Here is a 15015-nt window from a genome sequence, read left to right on the forward strand (position 1 = left end):
GCACACAAAGTAACTAATCTATGGAGATGAGTTAATAACTAGTTTCGAGCAATAGAGAATTCACTAAATAAAATAAAAAAGTGTGTTTTCACAAGCTAAAGGAATCTCTAATTTCAACTAAATATTAGTGCTACTATCTGAAAATTGGTGCTATTAGCAATGCTCATTTCTTCATCAACTGAGACCATGTCATCAAATTGATCAGACATGTATTCTTTGAAAACAATGATTCATTTCATTTAAAGTAATGAAAGCTCAATATATCATGCAAATACTAATTGTTATTCAGGCAAAATTGTTATTCAGTCAAGATTACAGTTTGTATTTTTCTTTAATCTCTGTCCATTTACCATAGATATGCAGAGTCTGTCAATCAACACATACCAAGCGATCCTTGTGCTGTCAAGCTGGCATCAAGTCGACAGTGTGTCAGTTTGTGATGACCTTACATTTTTATCCTGTGTGCACCCCCCATGGGTGTTTTTTAAGGAATCCAGCATTTTCTTGTAAGATTGGGTGCCCTAGTTTTATCAGAAATAACTACCGGTAACTGATAAATATTTTCGGTGATATGTATCTTTAATAGATTAGTATTGTTAGTGCGAGTATTATCAACTACAAAAACATATGGAAAGTTAGAACTACCTACAACTGAAGAAGCTTGTTCTGATTTCATGGTGATAATCTCTCTAGATAATGTACAACATCTTTTTAAATATCTGGCAATAATTTTGGCAATAATTTATTAATTAATGCTGTCTATGAGATCTATGAGATTTGCGTGATTTGGGTTCTCTGGCACTTCCTGAGATAGAAGTAGCAGGATTGACAGAATATGCAGTTGTTGGTGCTTTGCTTGGCGAAGGGACAGTTAGGGATGGGGGTTGTATTGTCATCTGAACAGTTGGTTGAACACTGTGAGCAGATGATTGAGCAGCTGTTTGTGGAATAGATGGCTGAACTGTCTGTTGGACAGAAGGTGCTGGCTGTTGCTGAACATATTGGGGCTGTTGCTGAACATATTGGGGCTGCTGCTGTTGAACATATTGGGGCTGTTGTTGAACATATTGGGGTTGCTGCTGAACATATTGGGGCTGTTGCTGAATATATTGGGGTTGCTGCTGGGCATATTGAGGATAATACTGCTGAACATCTGGGTAATAATCTGACACATATGATTGGTTACCATAACAAATATGACAATTGCCTGAATCTAAAATGTCAATATTGCTATTGCTATTGTTTTGTGAATTTCCCGTTTCAAGAACAATATGATCAGTTGCGCGAGAGGGGGCAGGATGACTGCACCGAGATGGATAATTTATAACTGTTATAGGTGGAACTGAAAAAAAGAAGTAGAATAATTCAAGCTTTAGTAAAGTAAATATTCTTTCTCCTTACAAAGAAAAAGAATAGTTTAAAGAGTGATCCTATTGGCGTTTGTTAGTAGTAAAAACACATGCACAAGAAATAACTACATTTAAATTACTAGAAATAGGAAATGTGTGCAATCTAACACAAGTTTGGAGAAAATCAAATAAATCAGTGTGTTTAAATCAGTTTGTAATAATTTGCCACAGATCTCTGATGTATTTTTAACTAAACCATGACCAGAATAAAGCTGCTTAAATCTAATGTACACATGTACCAGACAGTAAAATAAATAAACAATAATATGTCAACAATTACTCTGAAAAAGATACTGCTTTTTTGCCATCGTTCTTTGTTCGACTTACAAAATTATCTTTAAATCTGTAAGTGTCTTTAGGAGCATTTTGTGCAGCCTTTTGAGCATTAGAAGTTTGTTTAGCAGCTTTTTCAGCTTCAGCTTGCGCTTGTTTGGCTCTTTTCTCAGCTTCAGCCTTAGCATTTTTGCCAGCTTTATCTGCTTCTGCCTTAGCTTGTTTTGCTCTTTTTTCAGCTTCAGCTTGGGCTTGCTGAGCTTGCTTAGCTTTCTGATCAGCCTCAGCTTGAGCATTTTGTTTTGCATTGTTTGTAATATTTTTTTGTTTCTTGGCTTCTGCTTCTGCCTTTTTCCTGGCATCTTCAGATGCTTTGGCTTGCTTTCGAGCCTCAGCTTCTGCCTTTTTCTTTGCATCTTCAGCAGTTTTGGCTTGCTTTTTAGCCTCAGCTTCAGCCTTTTTCCTAGCATCCAAAGCTGCCTTTTCCCGCTTTTCAGCCTCAGCTTTGGCTTTTTTACGTATATTTTCATTTTCAATAGAAGGTTTATTGTCCTTCTCATTTGTATCTTTGTCAGAGGATTGTTCAGACTTATTATTGTTAGGGTATTCCTTTTCCGGATTAAGAGGTTTATAACCTTTGTGATCTTTATGCATGGTCTCAAATTCTACTGGGGGCCAACCTGTCTCTGCATAGTAGTTATAGGGATCTGAAGGATCTGTTGGAGGTTTTGGATAAGAGTGAATGACACCACGAGTGGGTTCCTCTGCTTCAGTGTCTAGATAAGAAGAAGGGCTAGATTGCCCAATAGTAACAGGACGATCAGAGTAATTTTCCTCAGGAATGGGACTGGGTTTAGGTTTAGATCTATATGTAGACAACTGATCATGTTTGCCAGTAGGTTTGGGTCTTGAAGTGGTGGGTTTATCTCCATTATGTGCATTTATGGTAGAAGGCAGAGATCTGTAAGTATCAGGATGAGGAGGGATGGTGTTAGACCTCGTTGCAGGTTGGATATAAATTGGAGTGGATGCATCCATGGGAACATCTTCACCCCTGGGAGAATCTATCAAGTAGGGTGTAGTAGTATTAACTGGACTTTTATATGATTCAGGATTAACATAGGAATCATTTAGTAATGGCTGTGGTTGAATAATTGTGACTTGAGATGGCATGGGTCTAGCTGAGTTAGTGTATGGATAATACTGATACAGAGGATCCTGTACTTTTTGTGGTGCAGGTTTACGAGCAGCAGGACGCTGAACTGTATCGGGAATAGGATCATATATAATATCAGAATCAAAATTTTGTGGGGGCTCTTCTGGGTAAGTTTTCATATTAGAAGGATGATTATTCAGATCAGCAACAGAAGTTGGCTCTAAGGTTTTACCATTTTTTTTCATTGCAGATTTTAAGGGAGCATGTTCAGAGTTATTTGGCTCGACAATGGCTGTTCGAACTGAATCTTTTGTTTCTGGACGATTTTTGTCATTCTTTTTTGATGAACGAAATGAGAAAAGACCTTTTTTTGGTTTTTCTTCTTTTTCTTTTGGTTCATTATTTTTAGGTTTTTGAGAATCATCTTCTACATGCTGATCTGAATAAAGTTTAAGTTTTGGGACAGTTGGGTGGGTTGCCTTATATTCATATTGATCATTATTTTCATAACTATCTCGAAGTCCTTCATCATAGTGTGATAAAGATGTAGATGCCATATATGATCTAGCGATGTTTGGATCTTCTTCTCTGGCAATATTGTTTTCATCAGGAGGACCTAACACAATATCTAGAGGATAAGGTTTTCTTTTATGTGGCTCGGTTCTGCCAATGACACCACGCTGCAGACCTAAAGAAGTTAATGGACGATTTAAACGAGATGAAGATAAAGGACTTGTGCCAATATCTACTAAACCTCTATTTTGAATGTCAATCGAATCACGAATTGACGGGTTGAGGCCATACCTAGAGGTTAAAGTATGGCCTCCTTCCGCTAAAAAAGACGACCCGTAAAGTCCTAAATTGCTACTGGGTCGATAAAGTGATCTGTAACCCAACCCTGTACCGGGTCTGCCAAATCCTGATGCCCGTCCTGTTAAGCTATTCAACAGAACAGCATCTGTGTCAATATTGCCATCTGTCTTTCCCAACAAAGAACTATAAAGTGGTTGGTAACCCAATGAACTGTACAGTAATGGATTATTTTTGGAATCAGATGGATTAAGTAAAGAGCTATAAACAGAACTGTGACCCAAAGTACCACACAGCGGATTAGATAAACCTAGTCGAGAGCCCATCGTTCCACCGAGACCAAAGCGTATTGGCGGCAGCCTACCTTCTCTGTCATCTTTGCGCCTACCCTTTGCCATCAGATTTTGTTCTTGCAGCAAGTAAAGTTCTCTATTTAATCTTTCATTTTCCATATCTAATGTCATGATGTGTGCAGAAAAATCTGTTTTCTTTTCTGTAAAATAAAAGAAAGACAAATAATTTTTTCATGGTCAAAGATATAGTGATCTAAAATGGAAATCGGATGTAAATATATGTAGTAGGACAAGATATTGAATGCAGTGATTTATTAAGAAACAAAGTCTGATTAACATAAAGGGGGGCTAATAGCGACCTTATAACTGAGAGTGAATGCCATTTCGGCGGCTGGGAGCAACAGAATGCAACTGGAAAAGGTCAATCTTACAACTCAAAGCAACTAGTGTTGTATAGCCATATATTAGTTCTAAGCATGTATTATTGTGGTCTGTATCCTGCTACTAAGGATACATGATTTATCTCCCTTACATATTGCCTGTTGTAAGACTTGATAACTTGTATGTTTTTTGGGAGTGAGCTCCCCTGGGAGAAGGTGAATAAACATGTGCCTATGAAAGAAGTCTTTTGTTTCTATGAATGTCTTCCAATGAAAATATCTGAATACGTGTGGGTTTGACCATTCACAACATGGTGGAGATGCCAAAAAGTTCCCCAATATAAGTATTTGACGCTGATTTTTATTGGATGGCTGATTTTCACTCCGATTTTCATGGATTGAATTGAGATTAATTGTGTTCCATTAGGTACCAGTGATTTCTGTGTGAGAAATGTCAGACTTTCAAACTACTAATTAGTGGTTGAGACTAATTCGAAGATCAACTTGAAAACTTAGTAACTACAATAGTTTACTCTAGCTAACATTAGCTGATTGGATTTTATTATTACTTGTGATTTGTCGCAGCATTATTCTTAGTATCGTATGCCTACTATAGCCACCATAGATAGGTCTAACCTACAGTACTTCAGTAGAGTGGGGTAACATTTTAAATGTAGTGCAGTGGCCTTTTATTTCAACTTGTGTTGATCTCCTGTATACAGCAACTCGATCATAACCATTAATACAGATAAACTGATTGAGTGATTAGCTAAGTTTTTCAACATTGCTTGTAACTGAATTGTTTAACTTTGACAGTCCTCCATTGGATATGTGTTTGACCGTTTTAAGCAGTGTGTAAAGGACTTGTGGAAGCCGTCCATTTCAAAGAACAGTTCCAATTGTTTTTTTACCAGCCAGGACATTCATTGCAATTTCACTGTAACCTACATGTGATTACAGACTTTAAAATTTGTTCTTTTGTAAATTCTAGCTAAATAACAAATATTATATATATAATAGACAGTTTTGTATTGTTTTCATTTGAACTATTAATTGGGTTCCTCGATTTCTTTCATCTATGACATTTACAAACCTAATAATTAGTAATATTGTCAGATAATTTTTATATCAAGTGTAACACTTTTGATAGGTCAATTTTTTTTGGATTTTCATTCTAGTAATTCCATTTTTGTGAAACTGTTAAAGTTTCTAAATATATATACATGTAATTGGTAAATACTGTTACTATTACTATTTAAATCACATGATTAATCATTTTTTTGCCTTTCAGCTCCCTACCATCCTTTTGACGTTGATCAATTTACGTAAACTTTAGTTAGTTATTCATTATGGAGAAAATGATCGATCGATTCGATGGCAATATTATTGATAGGGACAATGCTAGGGCCCACACGTTAAGCTTTGAGGACTATCTATATCAAACGGACATATCGCCCGAGGATGGAGATTTGGAACATGTAGTTCGCCTTTTTAAACAGTCACTGAAGGGTTCTGCTCGGTTATGGGTTGAAAACCGCGATTTCGATTCATATGCTAGTCTAAAAGAACAGTTTATCAATAAGTTTTCTCCTACCAAGACTACTCTGGGTTTGTTTTCGCAATATTCTAGCTTACAGTATGACTGTTCTCTTTCTCCAATTGATAATCTAGAGAGGATTACAAAACTAGCTTCACAGTTGGATTATAATGCTTCTCAAATCCGAGATAAGTTTATATCAGTTCTACCTAATAATTGTAAGCAGTCAGTCATCATGGTCAGTTCTGATGACACACCAGTAGAGATCCTTGCTGCTAAGGCCCAGCGATACTTTGATGTCAGTTCCAGTGTTCCCTCTTCAACAGTGAAAGAAGTATCCTTCAGTATGTCTGAATTACAGGATGAGGTCTCAAATTTAACATTGGATTTGAGTACTCCTTCCCCATACACCGATAGTTCTGTCAGGAAGGTCCAGTCAGACCGTCGACTACATAGATCCCCATCAACAGACAGAAACGTTTCTCAATCTAGGTTTCATCGCTCTCAATCACCACATAATTCTCGTTCATTTTATAGGACTCAATCACCTCTTAGGGATCAATCTACTTTCCGCAATAGATCACCGTATCCTTATAATTCTCGTTCATCATATAGAACACAATTTCCTTCTAAGCATCGGTCTGAAACTCAATCTCCTCATCCATCCAGACCACGTGTCATATTTTGTGATTATTGTCTTTATCCTGGCCATACTTGGCAGTTTTGTTACGTTCGTCAAGAGCATCTTTCTCATCGACAGTTGTCACAGAACGAGCCTACCCATCCAAATGGTCCTACCATATCTCGTCAGGATTTTTGAATTCGGGAACATTTGATAATCATGCTCCACAAATGTTCCCCAATTCCAATTTTGTAACAAAAGCCATTTCTGCAAATGCGGACCAAGACGTTATTGTTCAGTTAAATCGTTCTAACTTTTGTAAAGGTGTTTTACCTGATAAGAAATCAGTTATTATTTTGTTTGACAGTGGTGCATCCAAGTCTTTAGTATCACAGTCTGTTATTAACTCATCTTCATATCTGTCAAGTCTTTCTGTACATACGTTGGAAAATAGTTTAAATTTTCGTATGGGTAATGGTCAAATATTGACTTGCTTTTCGTTCATGATGGTTAAAATTTTTATACAAGGCTCTTGTTTTAATGTTAAAGTTCATATTGCCCCACATTTGGTTGGTATTGATTTAATCTTTGGTCAAGAAACCCTGTCAGAGTTAAAAGGGTCTTTACAATTTGATACAAATCAATTTCATTGCAAGTCTAAGGAAGTATCATTTACTCCGACCCACAGTGTTTATATTCGCCCTGGCCATACACGTTATGTAACCTTATATGGTAACGTGCCATCTATATACCGGAATCGTGAAGTTCTTCTTAAGAAAGTGTCAAAGGCACCATCTTCCTCGTTTATATTAGCAACATTGCAACGCAATAAAACCATCGTACCTATATCTAATCCCGGTAAGAAGACTCTTCATCTTAGACCTTCTCAACATTTATTTTATTTTAACACTGACAATCTCTTTTTATGTGATTCATCAGATTTTGTGCACCATTCACAACAAATTTCTCATCATTCTCAGAGTACTCTTTCACCTCATAAACCTGAGTTAGAGATTCTTAAGCAGACTATCAATTTGTCTGACGGTTGTATCTTGTCGCCTACTCAGAGAGAGGAGTTTCTGGAGCTTCTAACTAAACATAAGGATGCCTTTAGTTTGTACGGCGAGATAGGTCACTGTCCAAATTTAGAAGTAGATATAGAAGTCACTGATTCGCGTCCATTTTATATTCGTCCATATCACACAAATGAAAGCGATAAACAAGTTATTGATGCAGAACTTGACAAATTAGTCAAGCAAGGTATTATAGCCGAGGGTCATCAATCTTATACCTCTCCGATATTGGTATTGCCCAAGAAAGGCAGCACTGAGAAACGCGTTGTCGTCGATTTTCGTCATTTAAACAACCGCATTAAAAGGTATAATCATCCCTTCCCTTTACTGGCTTCAACATTACAGCGGATAGGTAATGCCTCTCCCAAAGTTCTCAGTTGTTTGGATTTAAAATCTGCCTTTTTCTCTTTGCCCCTTGCCCCTAATGCCCAACAATATACTGGAATCTCATCATATCATGGCGGTCGACATTTCTATTTTAAAAGGCTAACCCAGGGCCTAAGTGTCTCGCCTGCCATTTTCCAGACAAAAATGGATAAAATCCTATCTGCAGTTCCTGACAGCCGCCATTATTGCATTGCACACCATGATGATATTATTATCTTTAGTAAAGATGCCCAGGATCATAGTAAGCATCTTCAGTCAGTCTTCAAAGCCCTGATAGATAATGGTTTAAAGATTTCCCCTGGTAAATGCTCATTCTTCAGGCGTGAGGTCGTCTATATGGGCCACGTCATAAAGGTAAATGATGATGGACTTGTAATTCTGAAGGCTTTAGCAGATCGTTGTCAGTCTATTCAGCATCTCATCCGTCCTAAGTCCAGTAAAGAGGTACGTCGATTCATAGGAGCTGTAAACTACGTATCCAATTTTCTTCCTAGATTACAAGAAGTAATGCAACCTCTCCATAGCATTTCATCAAAAAAGTCCAAGTTTGCATGGTCCAATGTACATGAAGAGGCCTTTCAGAAAGTTAAATCTCTGTTAACTACACCACCAGTCTTGTATCTTCCAACGGCAATAGGTCATCTTACTCTCTATAGCGATACAAGCCGTTCTGCAACTGGCTCATATTTGACACAAGTCATTAATGGCAAGGAAAGGATCTTAGGTTATTACTCAAAGAAATTACCTCCAGCATGTGCCAATTACAGTGTCACTGAACTAGAAATGTTTGGTTTGCTAATAAACATCACCCATTTTCAGTACCTTCTCCAAGGAGTAGAATTCACTGCTGTCGTGGATCATTCTGCCATTGTACACATTCTCAGTTCTAAGAAAGAACCTTGTACTCAACGCCTTAAGAGGATTATCATCAAGCTTTCGCAATATTCCTTCCAAACATGTTATAAAAAAGGTACAGAGATGGTATTAGCTGATTTTTTGTCCAGGAGCTCCACTGATACTCATGATTGTGAAATTGATCAAGTGGTCCCCACAGCCTTTGCCTTTTCAGACTTTGCTTTTCCCATTCTCTCGCCAGTTAATCGACCTGTTACTCGTCGATATGCAAAGGAACAACAAATACCTATCCCAGATCTGTTTCCCAAATCTAAAGCTTCCTCAACTGTTTGCATACCATCTTCAGTATCTCAAGAAGATATACCTCCAACCACTCCTACGTCTGATTTCAACCCAGATTCAGAATCATTTGATAACCAGTCTCAGGCACAGATCCCACATAAGAATGTTTCCAACCAGGTTATCAACCCCGCTAAACCATCAAAGCCCCCTTCTTCGACTAACGTGCCCACTCACCAAAATACAACCTATTTGGGTAAACACAGACCAGTAGTATCCACAACAGAAACTCGTCCCGAGGAGCGTCTTGTTGACAAACCTGAGGATGGAATCGATGATTCAATTCCGATAGACTTGTGTATTCCTCCCAAACCCCTACTTCACAATTGTGAAAAGGTTGTTTCTTCTCATTTTCCAAAGCAAGCTGAACTGACCAAACTCTATAATGTTATTAAGCGTAAGATAATCAGAGATTACAACTTACCTTTTGATCAGAATAAACTTCGCTTAGAACAGGAAACATCTCCTTATTTCAAACAAGTTTATGACTATCTGGCACATGATATCTTGCCTAGCAATCGTAAAGCTGCTAAACGTTTAAAACTACAGTCAGAGGAGTATATTTTAGCAGAACAGCTTTTATTTCGCCTCCTGGTACATGATGATGATCGCTTTACTCTTCAGTTAGCCGTTCCGGAATCAATGTGTAATGGCTTAATCCATCAGTATCATGATAGCCAGTTATGCAATCATCAAGGTGTTGTTCGTACCTATTTAACCCTACGGAAGTTATTCTATTTTCCAAACATGTTTCAGCGAATTACACAGTATGTCAATACATGTTCAACCTGCCAACAATTCAAGCCCAAAACTGATACAGCCAGAGTTTTTCATCCTCGAATCCCTGAGGAATATAATGTTTTCAGCAAATTAAGCATTGATTTTAAGTCTATGCCCACATCAGTTTCTGGTTTCAAACACCTTCTTGTTGTATGCGATGAGATAACACGTTTTGTTATTTGTGTTCCTACAAAGTCTGTCGATGCAGAAACAGTTTGCGAAGCTTTAATTCAGAAGGTTGTTTGCCTATTTGGTCCTCCATCAGTTATCATATCTGATGCTGCTTCAAGTTTCACTGGAAAACTAGTGTCTTCACTCTGCACAGCCCTTGGTATTAGTCAGAAAGTGATTAGTGTTGCCAATCATGGTAGCCTTCTAGTCGAACGACACATCAGGTCAATTTCAGACTTCTTAAAGGTCAACTTAAATCAATATGGAACCGATTGGGTCAGATACGTGTCTACGTGCTGCTATGCATACAACTCCTTTTCTTCATCACGATTAGGTAGTCTTTGTCCTTACGAATTAGTGTTTGGTCGTAAACCGAAAAATCTTACTCATCTCAATTGGCAATTTGATGGCATTTGTCGCTCCTATTCGGATTATATTTCCCAATTGAAGGACAGATTTGATCATATGTCGAAGACCATAATGGATCTCCAGAAACGTCAGCAGGAATCACAAAACATAAGTGTTGCTCATAATCTGAGTAAGAATCCTGTTTACGGATTGGGTCAGCTGGTTTATGTTCTCAAGCCTTCGTCTTCCAGCTTAACCTCAAATTCACGAAAAATCAAGGCCGATTGGTGTGGTCCTTTGGTTGTCCATCAGGTACTCGATCGAACCCATTACGTTCTTGCCACATTGGATGGCAGGGTGCTTCCGGATGTCTATTCTATTAATAGACTAAAGCCATGTTTTGTACGGTCGCCTAATTTTCAAACTAAAATTACCCATATTGATCAACTGCAAAAGGAGCTGGGTAATGTTCCAGCCAATAATGCTCATACCCTTACTGAAATTAATCCTTTATGTTTAATTACTGATGAGAATGATATTGTACTACATTCATTCAATGAGACTGTAATCCCTTATAATAGGATCACAAAACCAGTTAATTTACACCAGTATGTACATAATAGTGGTGATAACCATCATCTTGCTACTGTTGGGACATTGTCTAATTATCAGTTCACCAAACAATGTCACGTTTTACAAAATGTTTCTAATGTGTCTACCATGGAGTTAAAGAAAGCACGGTTCAAGTGTGGTTCCCTACAAGTTTTAGTTACCATACCGCATACAGAGGCAAGCCATAAGTCTTCTTGGGTCCCTGTAAATTCTTGCCCTACATTATTTGCCATTGTCAATAACCTTGTTCATGATAATAAGCTCCAAGTTACAGGTAGCATTAGTAAATATCGATTGATTAACATGTAATACTGTTATTGTAGTGTTCATTCAGAAACCCAGCTGTATATCAACCTAAACACTGTAGATATCTACAACATGTGTTTTAGTACACTAATGGGGTTCGGAGCATTGTGAATGTTCACTTTAATAGCTTCCATATCGTATATGTAAAAATATTGTTTGAGTTATAATATGTACCATAGTTTTAGTTTTGCTTTTCTTAAAATCATAGTTCACAGTTTGTCCAACCAGTTGTACTTTGACTTCAAAAACTGCGTTTTTGATTTCAGTCGGGGGGATGTTGTATAGCCATATATTAGTTCTAAGCATGTATTATTGTGGTCTGTATCCTGCTACTAAGGATACATGATTTATCTCCCTTACATATTGCCTGTTGTAAGACTTGATAACTTGTATGTTTTTTGGGAGTGAGCTCCCCTGGGAGAAGGTGAATAAACATGTGCCTATGAAAGAAGTCTTTTGTTTCTATGAATGTCTTCCAATGAAAATATCTGAATACGTGTGGGTTTGACCATTCACAACACTAGTTCCAGTCATTTGAAGCCATTTGCCCATGTTTAACTTTCCGCAACTCGTTTCAACTAGCAACAACTAGTTGCCTCGTCATGAGTGTTTTTACAAATGGCATCAACTCATTTCCATGGAAAAAATATCACATGATAAAGAGACATGGGTCATTTGACTTTATAAATAAGTAAAATGGAATGAAACGAAGCCACCAACTTTTCAAATGTTGATGATGTTAACAAAAATGTATTAATAGAATTATGGCAAGACCAACCATGCCTTTGGGTTGCTTCTTCTAAGGAATTTGCCATTTTGTTGATCACAAAATGAATAAATTAACAGTCACATGTAAAGTGTATTCGCTTTTAGTTCCAAGTCGATGTGTGCTTCAATTTTAGTTTCTCTCAGTTGTCCCAAGTTGCTGATATGATTGACATAAGCACACTTGCAACTGACTGGAACTAGTTGCTTTGAGTTGCAAAATCAACATAAGCTCTGCTTTAAATTTGATTATAAAATAAACAAGAATAGATCCCAGAAATGTGAACATACAGAGCTAATTCTCCATGCAGCTAATTCACACTCGCAATTAGTAACAGATTTAATCTCTATAATCAAGTAAATTCTCAATTCTCCTTTACAAATCAAGTGTTCAAAATATACTTAAAAACAAAATAACCATGTTTTCCTCAAAAATCTGGTTAAAGGGCCCAGTAACTAACTGTAATTCCTAAATGAAAGAATATCAAAGTATACCCCTTATATATATTTCATGGTTCAATTCATCAATCTCATTAGAAACCCACTTAAATATTAAAACTAAGTCTTCCTGATTGTTTGTTAATATTAATGTATTTTAGAATACCGGTACCTATTCGTTTCTAATAATATGCTTCCAATCTTGACATTAAAATTTTGCTTTCAATTTTTGATTTAAATATGGCATTAGTAAGTATGGTACATAGTTTTCCTTAATTTATATACTTAGAATTTCAATTTTCTAACCTTTTTGTTTGGGTTCAGGAGGTTTTTTGTTTCTCATGGCTTCTTCAATAGCTTGAGCTTCTGCTAGCATCTGAGCTAACTGAGCTAAGATTTCAGGATCGTCTCCTCCACTCTGAATATAAGCCTGGCGAATAGCACTGCAATATTATCAAAAAAACTCAATTAAATTATAATCTCTCTATTACTAGGATGAGTTAAGTTTAATCAAATAACATTCACATGCAATCATTTATATACATAAAAACATTGTTGAAATTCTCTATTTTTTCAAATATCCATCAACATTTCAAAGTTGAATGCAGTGCAGTTTAACATAATTAAATTTTCCACAACAGTTTTGTGTCTTTGGTACTAGTTCTCTGAAGTTTCTTCAAAGTTTCAAATGTTGTGTACTGTTCTTTCATATATTTATTCAATGTTACTGTTTATTTTGCATTTGGTGCAGTATTTAATAAGAAATTGACAATTAATGACAACTACGTTTCAACCGTGCAACCCGGGTAACTAAACTAATAATGGAATATCTAAGTTTGACATACCTAATTTCAGCAACCAATGAGTTACCATAGTAGATGGGATATGTGAAAGATTTCTTCTGTTGAACATGTTGCTGTTCTCCACTGAAAAAACACCCACAAATTTACATAAAGCAAAAAGATGATGACACTACAATTCAATTACAACAATTTCACAAGATTTTAAATGTTTGTGTTATGTTTAAATCTGAAAACATAGGTTATAATGTACATATTTATTGTAAAACCATCCTGAATGTAATTAATTTACCTTGAGAAAGATTTTAAAACATTAATGTCCATTTTTGTTGTCTAGAAATCATCCCTGAATTAAATAACCATTAAAGATAGCATAATAAAAATATGTTGTTTTTTCAAACCGTTGGTGTAGGTGAAGCAAACTCATTACATAAAAAACAATGAATTAACTTACATGATGGCCACTGGCTGTCTTGATGCCAATAACTGTTTCTTTAACTCCTCTAGAAGTCTTTGATTTCTTGCCTCCTGATCTCGTAATTCTGCGATTAAAGCAGCAGTATTGTCAGATTCTGGAGGTTTCCTGCCTAGATCACCTAGACGCCTGCGAATTTCTAAAAAATAAAAATCATTAAGTTAACAATTACAAATTCTAAAGCTTATACTAACTGCATTCATCATATTACAGCCAGTGTGCAGAAACAACAACATTTATCTGAAGATCAAATCTAGGTGGATCATCTACGTGTATCTAAAGTCTGCATTTAACTTTTACATTATTCTATATTAAAAACAGGAAAAGGGTACGGCAACACTCCCTTTGAGAGTAATTAAAGCTGGACAGGCTGAAACATCTAGATTTAGAAAGGTAAAAAAGGGTAACTAAAGATCCCAATTGTTTCAAAGAGGCATTAATTAACACTCTATAGATTTTAACAGTTACATGCTAATTTTGAGACAACTGAACAAGCTCATGCCACAATGGAATACGTCTTGACTTTCAACTATGTGTCATACATGTATAAATACTTTTATTGCCGCCCCTATCCATCCGTTTGCATTTTGTTTGTGGACACTCTATAGGTCACAATTTTTATCTGATTTTGCCGAATCTTGAAATATAGGTTTATATCCCAAAGATATTGGCATGTATCGGACCGTAACTTTATGGATTAAGGCTGCTTATTGTACGAAACGTCGACCCATTAAACAATCTTCTACTTCTACAAGTCTGTTGTGTATTCTGTTGAGCGGGGATTCTTTAATTTTAATTTAATTTTAATTTTATTCTATATTAAATGAACACAATTCTACTTACCATCTCTCTGCCGTTCTAGATCACGATTTCTATTGGAGAGAAATTCCATTTGTTTACCATGGTTTTCTGCCAGTGATTGTAACTTGGGATCATTGTTGGGGTTATATTTGCTTCTCTGAAAATCAAATGATATTTTTTTTACAGTCTTTCCTTTCTCTAATACTGATGGATAAGAATGGAACAATAAAGAAACACTGACAAAATATTAAAATTAAATCACAGAAAATAAACATATAAGAACATAGAAAAAATCAAATATGAAAAATATTATTTCATTGACATGTTACATAAAGTTATATAATGCTTCATGTGAATATTTTCCAAATGAGATATATGCATAATG

General features: G+C 36.3%; 1 protein-coding gene across 3 annotated transcripts in view; it reads right to left on the minus strand.

Annotated features, from left to right (window-relative positions):
- The window catches only part of LOC126818261 (uncharacterized), a 41883-nt gene that overhangs the window by 20290 nt on the left and 6578 nt on the right, over nucleotides 1-15015 (minus strand). For all 3 annotated transcript variants that reach the window (XM_050545573.2, XM_050545572.2, XM_050545571.2), the window contains exons 3-7: nucleotides 14673-14787; nucleotides 13809-13968; nucleotides 13400-13480; nucleotides 12861-12997; nucleotides 4013-4141 (exon numbers count right to left, since the gene is read on the minus strand). In XM_050545573.2, coding sequence (XP_050401530.1) covers nucleotides 4013-4141; nucleotides 12861-12997; nucleotides 13400-13480; nucleotides 13809-13968; nucleotides 14673-14787 — 622 coding nt within the window. The remainder of the gene's footprint in view (nucleotides 1-4012; nucleotides 4142-12860; nucleotides 12998-13399; nucleotides 13481-13808; nucleotides 13969-14672; nucleotides 14788-15015) is intronic.

Source organism: Patella vulgata, chromosome 4 (genome assembly GCF_932274485.2).
Source record: "Patella vulgata chromosome 4, xgPatVulg1.2, whole genome shotgun sequence".
NCBI lineage: Eukaryota > Metazoa > Mollusca > Gastropoda > Patellidae > Patella > Patella vulgata.